At 43.3% G+C, this 12,754-nt stretch overlaps 1 protein-coding gene across 2 annotated transcripts; it reads left to right on the top strand.

Moving 5' to 3' along the window:
* Window positions 1–91: 91 nt before the first annotated feature.
* On the top strand, window positions 92–11,341 carry mios (missing oocyte, meiosis regulator, homolog (Drosophila)). Of its 2 annotated transcripts, none has more exons than XM_042423867.1 (12): window positions 92–170; window positions 674–1,552; window positions 1,712–2,201; window positions 2,812–2,910; window positions 3,790–4,044; window positions 5,474–5,643; window positions 6,288–6,353; window positions 6,500–6,658; window positions 7,367–7,519; window positions 8,944–9,148; window positions 9,423–9,552; window positions 9,648–11,341. In XM_042423867.1, the coding sequence occupies exons 2-12, from the start codon at window positions 731–733 to the stop codon at window positions 9,736–9,738; spliced, it is 2,640 nt and encodes an 879-aa protein (XP_042279801.1). In that variant the 5' UTR covers window positions 92–170; window positions 674–730; the 3' UTR covers window positions 9,739–11,341. The 2 variants fall into 2 exon arrangements, with proteins under 2 accessions (XP_042279801.1, XP_042279802.1); XM_042423868.1 differs by having other exon boundaries at window positions 120–218.
* The last annotated feature ends 1,413 nt before the right edge of the window (window positions 11,342–12,754 follow it).

The following is a 12,754-nucleotide window of genomic DNA, read 5'->3' as shown; positions in this document are numbered from 1 at the left end:
TATGTTTATACACTTTGGTTACAGCGTCCTCTCGTGGCAAACCGCCTCTCAAGCGAAACCGTGCGTAACCGGAACTTTGAGTAGCTGACATTTTTACCCTCACGGACATGTTTTGGTGTAACACACAACATCAGTGTGGTGGGACTCGAAGTTGTCGCTGTTCAACATGTGTATGTCAAATTGTAATTCGCTCGCTCATTTAAACACTGTAATATATTGTAAGTAATCGTTAATATTGTAAAGTGGCTCGTTTAGTAAATGTTCTCGCTTGCTAGCTAAACCAGCGAGACCTAAACGGTTATGTTTTTAGGTCGTCCTTCACTCGTTAGCATTAGCTCAGTCAAGTTAGCATGTCAACAAACTTTAAACTTTGCTTCTAACTGCTCCAACACTTTGGCATATCGAAAAATACTCACATATTTTATTTCAAATGTCTCTTCTTTTAAAACAAATACGTTATGAACTAGCTGGTTTGCTAACTTTTATAGATATCGGGCTTTGAAATCAACGTCAGTAACGCTCAAAATGTAAGCTAACAGCTAGTTAATATTCACTTTAACGTTACTGTAACATATTTCTGAGTGTACTTAGTGCACATTACAGTGACGTGAGGTGTCTATTATGTAGTATTTATCCAAGTGCTAACGTCTTTATCCCTCTGTTTAATATCTAGGTTGTGAGCTGTGTAGAGGGCAGATTTCTCTGAGGTTTTTCTAGCTGTTTCTGAATCATGAGTGGCTCCAAGCCGGACATCCTGTGGTCTCCTCACCACCCGGACCGCTATGTCATCTGTGACTCTGAACTGGGACTGTACCGCATCGGACCTGTGGGCAGCGCAGAAACCAAGGCTGGCACTCTCCCACTGTCTGAAGAAACTGCTGCTACTTTACTAGCCATTAACTCTGACACTCCTTATATGAAATGTGTGGCCTGGTACCCAAAACATGAGCCCGAGTGTTTGCTCGCTGTGGGCCAAGCCAACGGCAGAGTGGTGCTTACCAGCTTGGGCCAGAGCCACAACTCCACATGTAAAGAGCTAGTTGGGAAAGAGTTTGTGCCCAAGCACGCCCGTCAATGCAACACTTTAGCTTGGAATCCTGTGGACAGCAACTTGCTGGCTGCTGGGTTGGATAAGCACAGAGCGGACTTCTCTGTCCTCATATGGGACATTAGCAGTAAGTTTTCCCCGGAGGCGAGCGTAACAGCTGAGAAGATTCGTCTCTCGTCTTCTGTGGATTTGGACTCAAGCACAGTAGTGACCAAACCGTTATATGAGTTAGGCCAAAACGATGCTTGCCTGTCCCTGTGCTGGCTGCTTCGTGACCCAAAGCTGCTGTTGGCTGGTATGCACAGGAACCTCGCAATATTTGACCTGAGAAACACCAGCCAGAAAACGTTTGTCAACACCAAGGCCATCCAGGGGGTGACGGTCGACCCACACTTTCATGACCGCGTGGCTTCCTTCTTTGAGGGCCAGGTGGTCATCTGGGATCTTAGGAAGTTTGAGAAGCCTGTGCTCACACTGACTGAGCAGCCCAAGCCACTAACTAAGGTATGATGCAGTTTGTTTTGAGGAGAGTCCAGTTGAATTGGCATAAGAAATGTGTTTTGAAAGCTTTTTTGGATTTCTAACATGTATTTTGTTGCTAAAATATTACATATAGTTGAAGTTGCAGTTACTTAAGTCATGCTTTCCATTTGTCATTCTCAGGTGGCCTGGTGCCCAACTCGTACCGGCCTACTGGCCACTCTGACACGTGACAGCAACATCATCCGCCTGTACGACATGCAACACACTCCTACACCTATCGGAGATGAGACAGAGCCCACTATCATCGAGCGCAGCGTGCAGCCCTGCGAAAGCCAGATTGGCAGCTTTGCCTGGCACCCGTCCTCTCAGAACCGCATGGTGGTGGTTTCAGCAGCCAACCGTGTCATGACTGACTTCACCGTCTTCGAACGCATCTCGCTGGCCTGGAGCTCCACCACCTCGCTCATGTGGGCGTGCGGCAGGCACCTCTACGACTGCGTCGAGGATGGGGCTGAAGGAGTGGAGAGCATGATTGAGAAAGACATCGCCACCAAGATGAGACAGAGGGCTCAGTCCAAGTATGGGCACGATACCGTCCAGGTGTGGAAGAACCACCTGCTGGCGGGAGGGACCGATCTCCAGCTCAAGTCCCTGTGGTTTGATCTGTTCTATATCCTTTATGAATATGAAGAGGTGTCATGATTATTAGCATGGATGATATAGTAAGTAAGTAAGTAATTAATATGTTGTTAAAATAGATTATTATTATTCTACCTAATCATCTGTCAAATTATTCTGATGGCATAATCCTTTTTTAATAGAAAGATGAGCCAATGCCAGTGAAATTTGGTGGTGGTAAAACATCCTTTTTTCTCCACCAATCTAGTTTTTTTGTATAAAGGTTGATGTGGCTTTATTTTAAAGGCAGAAATAAATGTACACTACCAGTCAAAAGTTTCTCATTCACTTGAAGCCAAACTTTTGGCTGATACTGTATAATATTCTGGAACAAAACCCTTCATTTATCCTAGACAAGTAATATAATCAGTATTCATCATTGTTTGGGGGGTAAACGATCAAATAGTCTGATGAATTTCTTGACTTCAGCAGAAAAAACAGTGTAACTTGTATCCTCTCTTGATCCGGTTAGAAACTGATTTATGTCATGTTCTGTAGTTGTGTTGTAGTTTTATTGTTGTGGTTCATCGTGCACCTTTAATGTTTCCTGTCACATGTCGTTTTAACTGCAATAACAGTTACAATTCCTATGTAAGCATCACATATGAAGCAGTGCGCAGAGGATATGGAGCTGAAACTGCAGGGGAACAAACAGTCTGTTGTTTACTCTGGTATCAAGAACATTGTGAAGACCAGCTCAGGTAAGAAATCAGACACACTGATGGTTTTAGTTAGTTTATTAGTTCAGTTCAGACCTGCCAACACTCCTGTTTTTTCTCAGGTTTCTCTTGTATTTTCACCCCCTCTCCCACTGTGCTTCCATTTAGTTGTTTCTCCTGGGGAAACTCCCGTAATTTGCACGGCCCTCAACCTTTACTCTGAATAATCATCATACACACGGTCCCATAAGTTTTGTACGTTTGCCTGACGTTACCCAGGTCGCCAGATCGTCTATGAAACACAACCCACACACACCACATACAGTTTCAACCCATCTGTCACCACAACCCGATTAAAGGGGCGTTTGCACAGCTGCTCTCTGTCCTCCTCCCTCTGCTGCCGATGTGATTCACTGCCTGCAGGTACCGTCAGTAGAGAGGAGGGACTGGTTTGTCTCAGCCAGCAGCTAAGTTTACAAGAATTTGTCAGATTTTAAGATACGTGGCAAACTCAGATACACAGTTAGGCTACATACAGACAGCTTTTGTTTTATTAGCTTAACCAGCGTGCTGCGGTAGTGTAAAACAATATCAGCGGTGGATGGGACACTGCAGGCAAAGCAGTTGGAAATATCACTTTTCTAAATGTAAATTGTCGTTAACTTGAGTAAAACATTACCTTTCAGTTCATACACCAACCCCCCACCTGATAAAACCTCCTGTATTTTGAAACCTAAATGTTGGCAGGTGTAGTTTAGTTTGTAGAAGCCACATATTAGAGACAGATAGTTTACATTTGTACTTGCAAAGAAGCATCAGACTTAGCTTAAATAATATTCATATGTATTAATGTATATTTTCCCATGTTGATCCTATGTTGGTTCATTGAATTCTCTGTTTTTTGTTTCCTCGGTCTACCAGGCACTACAGAGACCCGCAGGTGCTGGAGCGGCTCGGACCGTCAGACGGACGTGCCGAGGTACCACAGCGAGGAGCGCTGCCTCGCCCTGCGGCTCTGCGGCTGGATCAGTCGAGGGCCCGACATCGACGTGGAACCCTTCCTGCGAACCCTGGAGCAGGAACGCGAGTGGGAGCGGGCGGCCGCCGTGGCTCTGTTCAACCTGGACATCCGCCGGGCCATCCAGATCCTCAACAAGGGAGCCACCGCTGAGAAGGGTGAGTACAGTAACACTCTGGAGGGAGAGGAAGCAGTTGTGTCTTCGAAGCCAAATATCGGAGGAATGTTGTAGACCAAACAGATGATCGCACACGTAATGCTTGTATATGTAAAGCACTACTTATTTAAAAGCATTGGCTTATGTTTTTTATTTTTATGGCTAAATGAAATCATGTAGTGGTTCAAAATGAAGCGGTAAAGGTGAAATTTCAACCAATTAATCACAAACTGTTTAGAAATTGAGTCTTTCTCTGAGATCTTATCAATTTGCACTTCACAGTGAACTGTTTCTGCATTGTGTTGTGTTGTAATGCATTGCTGCTGCAACAGGAAATTAAGTAAGCAGTATTCACTCAAACTATTGTCAACTCATGATAACCATGCAGTTCTTGAGCATTTATAAATGTAAAAATCAGTCTCTCTAATGCAGGCACAAGATTCAGTGGCATTTAATCACATGAAACAAAAAATCAAATCAGATGAAATTAAAGTCTTTAAGGAATTTCAAAAATGTAACAGCAGGAGAACCTTTTTTTTTTTTCTTCCTCATTGTATCAGCTGCACTGCTTTTTCACACTCAAGTTGGATGAAAACGGAGAGAGAAAGGCTGTTGTTTACACACCTCTTGTCTAAGAAAAATTCCACCAATGTAGGGCAAACGTTTTTCTGCTGTGCGTTCTAATGAGTGTTTCCTGAGCGTGACTGATGGGGTGATTCATTAGATAAGGCGTGTCAACTGAGCCATCTCGGCAGTTATAGTGTTTTTTTCTCAAACGGCAGCTCTGACTTAATGTACTGATTGTCATCTGTACACAGACGTATGTAGATTTTTGTGATAGTGGTTTTGTTTAGTCTGACTTGTTCTCAGCTCGTATTCTTTTATTTCTAGTTGGATTATTGCCACGAGATAATCTTCTAAACCTACTTTTGTTACTTTCATGTTACTAATATTTACCGTTTAAATTTAGCCTCTATTTAATGTTAAGTTACTTTGGCCATTGAACCCCTTTATAAACATGTATAATTAAAAAAATAAACACAATCTATACTCCTGTTTTTCTTTCCAGACTCTGTCTGTACTTCCGAAAAAGAAATCTATTCAAGGCACTCTCTACTTTAAATTCTTTTCTTCAGTTTTGTTTTGAAAGCTACTTCAAAATGAAGGCCGTGGCATGACCAAAGAGTGACAGTAGTTTTTTTTAAAAGTGAGCTTCCCATAAAACAAAAGCTTTTAATGCATGTGTCTGGAATCTTATTTTGAGCAACAGAGTCAGCTCACTCTGAACAATTTTCTTTACCCGTGTCTCTTTACCGTTGAAACCTTCTGTTAGGATGTGTTTTTTTTCCCCCCGACCACAGCGCTGTACTTACAGTAAACCGCCGCAGAGAGTAAATAAACTCGCTTCTCTAACTTCTCCCTCGTCGCAGGTGACCTGAACCTGAATGTGGTTGCCATGGCTCTGTCAGGCTACACCGATGAGAAGACTTCCCTGTGGAGGGAGATGTGCAGCTCTCTGAGGCTGCAGCTGAAGAACCCCTACCTCTGCGTCATGTTTGCCTTTCTCACCAGTGAGCCCGGAGCCTATGATGGCGTGCTGGTATTGGATCTCTTTAATATCACACACTCTTTAAAGCATTTTTGCGAACACTAGGGAAGTTAGTGAATAAAAAGGAAATCTGACATTTTAATCGGCACTGTTTCTCAACTAACAGAAGTGGTTCTGTTCCCACATCATGAAAACTTTTACATATTCTTAACACCGTCATGAATTGGAAGGTAATACTCCAGTGGTCTTTATTAGGGAAAAATCACAGGTGCACAGGAAGAGATGTGTTTTACATTTCAGTCAGCGGTGCTGTAAGTTATAAAATTCTTCTCAAAAGTTGAACGTGAGCCCAGAACATAGTGTATGTTTCTGCTTTTCCCTCACTCAGTTGCATCAGATTCTGACCACCAGCTGCTGTCGCATTTAGCTTTTTTTGACCTTTTCCTGGCCAAAAAAGATGACTCCACGATAAGAACATTCAGTCAGTCCTGCCATCTTGGCTTTTAGAATTGATTAGGTGTGAAAGATGATTGGTTTCCTGCAGAACTGCATCTCAGAGCAGAGACAGCAGAGACTTTTGTTCTGTACTGAATGTAAGAAGCACTCGGGAAAAGACTTTTTTTCCCCCCAAATATTATCCAAGAATGTTAGTTTGAAATGACAAGAAAATATAAAATGATTTTTCTCTGTTTCAGTATGAGAGCAGTGTCGCTGTGAGGGACCGAGTAGCCTTTGCCTGTATGTTTCTCAGCGATGCACAGGTAACACTACAACTACTACCAAGCTTTGAACAGCAGATTATGTCCTGACAACACTACAATTCTGCATATGTCATACCTTCCAACAACATTTTCTTGTTCTTGATAATGCTCCGTGCATAATTTCTCTCTGGGGTGTTTGGCCACAGCTGCCTCGATACATCGACAAACTAACCAACGATATGAAGGAAGCAGGCAACCTGGAGGGCATCCTGCTGACAGGCCTCACTAAAGATGGCGTAGATCTTATGGAGAGTTACGTGGACCGTACTGGAGATGTCCAGACTGCCAGCTTCTGCATGCTGAAGGTACGCAAACAGTAATTCAATATACAAAGAAAGGTGTAAAGGAATAGTACGACATTTTAGGACAGATATGAGAGCGGTATCGATTTTATTTATCCACCTCCTTGCAAGAAAACGAGCAAGTGTATTTCCCAAAATGTTAATCTCTTACTAACATCCTCAATAAGCTACGAGAAGAGAAGGCGAAGTGAAAGTACAAAGTTTAATAAGTAAACTAAATGAATTAAAGGACTGCAACAAAGAAAAGGGAACTGTCTGAGCACCCTTGGGGAAATCATTTCACATGCTAAAACTTGCTAAAACCTGCCATTTCTCAAAGGTCACAGCTGTTAATCTTAACACAATAACCACCTCTTATAACAATATGATGCAAGCCTCATTGGAGTTGTTTGCTCTCATACACTCATTTCTTTAAAGAAAGGGTAAATTGAAGTTGAAGAACAGGTCTGCAGCCTTTCAACACACTGCAGAACAGGTGTTTGCTTGTTTTTTCCTGTTTTAACCTTCAAAGCAGAGTACTGTGGTATATATAGGGCATCCACCAACTATGCGGTAATTGTATAAACCCCACATACGTATACACAAACATGTACACATTCCACTAGAGGGATGGGTGCAGGAAAGGTGAGCCTTCTAGATGCAGGCTGGAGTTCACTATTTTGTTTAAGTACACTTTGACTATTTGATTTTGTGACCTGCTTCCCCCAATAGGGTTCCCCAGGTGAAGTGTTGAAAGACCCTCGAGTCCAATGCTGGATCGAAAACTACCGCAACCTGCTGGACGCGTGGAGATTCTGGCACAAACGGGCCGAGTTTGACATCCATAGAGGCAAACTGGACCCCAGCTCAAAACCACTGGCCCAGGTAACGGATGTTGGGAGATTTCTTTAATAACTGTAGTGCTGAAACGATTAATTGATCACTTGATTGAGAAGAAAGACAACTATTTTGTTAATAATTAATTAATTGTTTAAGTCCTTTATCAACAGAAAATGTCTAACTTCTGCTGGCTTCTCAAAAGTGAGGATTTGCTTCTTTTCTCCGTTTTATGCCGTTGTAAATGTAACATTTTGGAGGTTGTCATTAGTTGCAGCCTTCAGTACTTTGATATATTCGCATATTGATATACAATGTCATTATAGGTTACTGGTTCAGTGTGTTGTTGTTGTGGTAAAACAAGTGTTTTGACAGAAAATGACACACTCCAGGCTCTAATGTGGTAGGGAAACACAAAGCAGCCTGTCTCGTTTGTTTACTGTCTTAGACATTACTACCCTCGTAACAAAATAGGTAGTATTATAGTGCGTATCCTGTTTATTACAGCACGGGTAGTTTGTTCCAACCAATCTGAAGACGGTATCAGCCAAGCTCATAACAACCACAGCTTTACTCTCCAGTTCTTTTCATAAAAACCTGTGCTTAAGTTCGTGATCTTTGTTGTTTTCTCCTTTTATGTTGGAGAAATCCATTTCAGATAGGGATGCACGATGTTATCGGCACGTCATCGGTATCGGCCGATAAAAGCTCTAAAATGAAATATCGGCATCGGTGAATTCTGCCGATTATGAGAGGCTGATATGTCACCATCTCCTCCGCCGCCTGACTGTGCTTCCCTTGATGGACTGTGTCACCCTGACGGTCTCGGTGCTTCCTCCGCAGGCTCCACTTCACTCAAGCTGCCCGTCAGACCCGCTGCTGCTTCCCACTTTAACCTGAATAACAAACCGGGGCTCGGTGCTCCACATAGAGAGCCAGGGCTAACGTTAGCTGGGAGGCTAGCGAAGGCTAGCTGGCTCCTCCGGTCATGCTGCGGCTAACGCTCCGCTAGCCTCCCAGCTAACATTAGCCTTATGTTATGCATGCATAATAGTCTCCTCGGCCAGCTGGAAAAAAATATGTGCATATATCGGCATCGGCAATCGGCCACAATGAGTTGGAAATATCGGCATATCGGATATCGGCGAAAAATCCAATATCGTTATCCCTAGTTTCAGACAGTACACATACTATACTTTGGTAGACTTTTTTTATAAAGCTTAATACTAAAAATGGTTTTTATGTGCAATTATGAGTACGCTGGTCCTGCAAGCAATACTTGGAGCTACTTAACTGCATTACTGACATTCCAGTAATCACACTCAAGCATGTTGGGATTATTGCCGTATTATCTAATCTCACTCTCCTCTAAAAATGAAATCCAGACAGCTGGTGAGCGTGAGCCTGTTGGTTTTACCTTCATGTTCACCGGTCCTTATCAACCGACCTTTGTGTTTGTTCTTGTGCGGCAGGTGTTTGTGAGCTGCAACTTCTGTGGGAAGTCCATCTCCTACAGCTGCTCGGCGATGCCTCACCAGGGTCGCGGCTTCAGCCAGTACGGTGTAAGCGGCTCACCTACCAAGTCAAAAGTCACCAGTTGCCCCGGTTGCAGGAAACCGCTGCCACGCTGTGCCCTCTGCCTCATGAACATGGGCACACCTGTTTCCAATTGCCCAGGTAAACTGGCCTGTGTGGATGATGTAGACAGATGCTCAGCTGATATTTCCAGTAAGAGGCACACATCTTGGAGCAGCTTGAGTGGTTATAATACTTAACTGAGCATTTGCTGGACAAAATGGTGTGGACTTTGATCTCCATATAGGGGCGGCTGCACCTGCACCTGGGATTTCACTGGCCAATTCAGTTTTCTTTATTGTAGTGATGTCAATCATACCGCCGTTGATAGATAGTCAAATTTTATTGACTGTTAATATTGACTTTTTTTTGGCAGGAGCAGGGAAGTCAGATGAGAAGGTTGACTTGACGAGGGAGAACAAACTTGCTCAGTTTAACAACTGGTTCACCTGGTGTCACAACTGTCGACACGGCGGCCACGCTGGCCACATGCTCAGCTGGTTCAGGTGGGACATTTATTAACGCAGTCATATTTCATTGTCTTTGTGGTCAAGATGTACAATGTTTCTTTACATGTTTGTTTGTTTTTTACCACCTACAGAGACCACACCGAGTGCCCAGTGTCTGCTTGTACGTGTAAATGCATGCAGCTGGACACTACAGGGAATCTGGTGCCTTCAGACAGCAGCTAAACAGGAGGAGCCTGTAGGATACTGAAGCCAAACACCAGCCCGAAGCCAACCAGTGCAGGTTCACTGCTGCACCCGCCACACTAACAACTGGGCAAGGGACAAAGGGTGCCAGTAGTGTCCTTCTCTGAAGTGGCTGCTTGAATAGGATGAAATACTGTTAAGTAATAGTCTAGTGAAGGGCTGTGCGATATGATGATATATATATCGTGTGACGATAGAAAAAAATCTCTCGTTTCACTTTATGCTCAATTGTTTATTTCGTTGGAACCCAAATCACACTCTTTACAGCGATATTGTCCATCATTTGGAGTCTGTCCATCTTTTACGCGGATTACATTAATAAATTACTCTTATCGGCTTTTTATTGCATTTATATTAACGTTATGAGTGTAGTTGTCATCACTTCGAGTACTTCACCTGGTTCACTCTCCTCTGCTCCGCTGTGTGTGCAGCACATGGAGAGCTCAGCCTGGCCCTCGCTGAACTACAGAGAGAAGAGGACAGTAGCGCGACCGTAAATGAAGGCAAAACACAGTAGAGAATATGTTAATTTATGCTCTATACTTAATTTATGTGCACTCGTTTCATTTCAGCTCAGCGTGAGAGTCTCTATTGTGTTTTGCTGTCATTTACAGTCGCGCTGCTCTCCTCTGTTCTCTGTGGTTCAGCGAGAGCGGGGCTAAGCTCTCCGTCTGTATGATGCGCACAGCGGAGCAGAGGAGAGACAGTGAGTTAGGGACAGTACTCAAGTTGATGACAACTGCACTTGTTACGTTGCTATAAGTGCAATTAAAGGTTTGTGAGTAAAAAACCAATAAGATTAATTTAATCCGCACAAAAGATGGACATGTGACAGTAGGGTACAAGACAAAATGAGAAGCTTGTACCTAAAAGAGAGGCTACTTCTGTCCCATGGTTTGGGTATGAAAAGTCTGACCAGAAACTATTTATTCATTGAATTTACAGAAAATGTGCTATATAGTGCTATAGTGTATGGTTATCTGGATATAACATAACTTATATCGGGATATGAGATTTTAGTCATATCGTACAGCCCTAGTCTAGTGAATGTAATATTGTAACAGAGCCCGATATCAAGAAGGGAGGCAGTGTGTATTACTGATCTGACTAACTGAATCAATGACAGAAAGGGAGCAAATGCAAACTCACTGCTCTGCTAATGAAAATCCGAAATCCCACTCAGGAGAAACACAAGAGGCTTTGCTGTAATCAGCCTCTTCCAATCTAACCTGAATCAGGATTATGGTTTTGTTGTGATCTGTTTAAAAAAAGAAGAAAAAAAAAAAAAAAAAATCAAATGTCCACTCACACATCAGGTTGTTAAGATGTGATCACAGGTGCCAATACGTCTGAGCTATATTTTGTGGCTTTTGTTTTAATACGCTATTTAACGTCTGTGTTTGTCTTACGAAAGGATCTTCACATACCTCATGAAAGCATTGTTTGGGGTGAAGGATGGTACCCCCGGGTGTTGGAGAGTAGCGCACAATAACAACACTCCCTTGCTCTCTTCATGTGTCTCTGGGCCACTCTTCATCTGGTATTGTGCGGGAGGGCTTCCAGTGCAAGGGGTGGTTTTGGGGGGGGGAGGGGGGGGGGATGAGGAATTGGAGAAGGTAGGGGTGGTGGGTTTAGGGAGGAGGAGGAGGAGGGTGGGAGTTTGCGTCTGTATTCACCAGCCCACTCCAGGCCTGTGGTCCATGAAAGAAGCTCCCCAGAAAACAGCAGCTGCTCGGCACTGACAAGACCCTCCAGATTGTTTCCCTCATAAAGAACCTCACCTGCCGGAACACTATTGACTCAAAGAGAGGGCGAGAGAACAGACAGCCTGAGCCCCATACTCCCCCCTCCCGCCCCCCCCCCTCCTCTTACACCCTCCGACATACACAGACTTGCTCTCTTTCTTTCTGTCTCTCTGTGGTGCCCAAATTGCACCCAAAAACTATGCATACCACACATCAATCCAAGGATGGGCGCCGTCTGTGGGGGGACGGCCGTGTGTAAGCCGCATTGTAAATGGGTTTTCTCTTTCTCTGCCACCCTCCCCGCTCTGTCACTAAACCAGGGAGGCATTGTAAGTGAGAGGCGGCCTGCACCAGAGCTGGCTAAATCACTTAGTCATGGAGTAGGGAGGAGGAGGGAGGGGGGGACTGGGGGGTACAGGAGCTACTGTATGCTGCTTTCACCAGGATCTCCTCCTGGTGTGGGAGGTTTTATAGGCCTGCATGCCCTTTTGTGAACTATTTTGGAGTGGAGCTGACAAATTGGCGAGCCGTGTAGCGTCCCAAAAAACCGAGTGGCTGGAATTTCATCCTTTCAATGTTTCTTGTGTTTGCCTTTTAAATAAATTCCGACTGACAAATTGGAGCACTGCTGAATGGGTTTTTTTTCCCCCATGAGTTTACATGGTTTATTTTTACATTATCATGTTTCATAGAAACAGATGGCGTGGGTTTTCTGTCATGTGCATACTGTATCTTTGACTAAACGCATTGAGTCACACATTATTTTCTCATGGTAACTCCCACAGAATCAGATCATCAATACAGGCAGGAAGATAGACACCAAGGAAGAACAATGAAAAACTTACATCCTCAGAACTGAATGAGCAATAAAACTCATTATTAGCTGATACTGAAAGTTCATTCTTGACAGCAGTTGACACAATAGTTTCACCTCATATATCATACATCATATCACAGCATCTTCCTCTGCACATGAACTTTGTCCGGTTTTCATGGAATTGAAGATGTTAAATTTTCAGTTTTTTTAAGGACTTGTCTAAACAGAAATTCACTCTTAATCATGGAAAATCTCACAAATCTACAAAAGTACAGGATGATACACATAGAAATACAGCTAAAATAGGCGTGAAACAAAGATAAGCAAACACAACTTACTTACAGGTAAGTAGGGATGAAAATAGATATATATACTACATATATATATATATATATATATATATAAACAAATGGACAAAAAAATACAGTGCAGG

The sequence above is a fragment of the Thunnus maccoyii genome, chromosome 10 (genome assembly GCF_910596095.1).
Source record: "Thunnus maccoyii chromosome 10, fThuMac1.1, whole genome shotgun sequence".
In the NCBI taxonomy this organism is placed as follows: domain Eukaryota; kingdom Metazoa; phylum Chordata; class Actinopteri; order Scombriformes; family Scombridae; genus Thunnus; species Thunnus maccoyii.
Note: the sequence above shows the minus strand (reverse complement) of the source record. Positions and strands in the feature narration are given on the sequence as shown.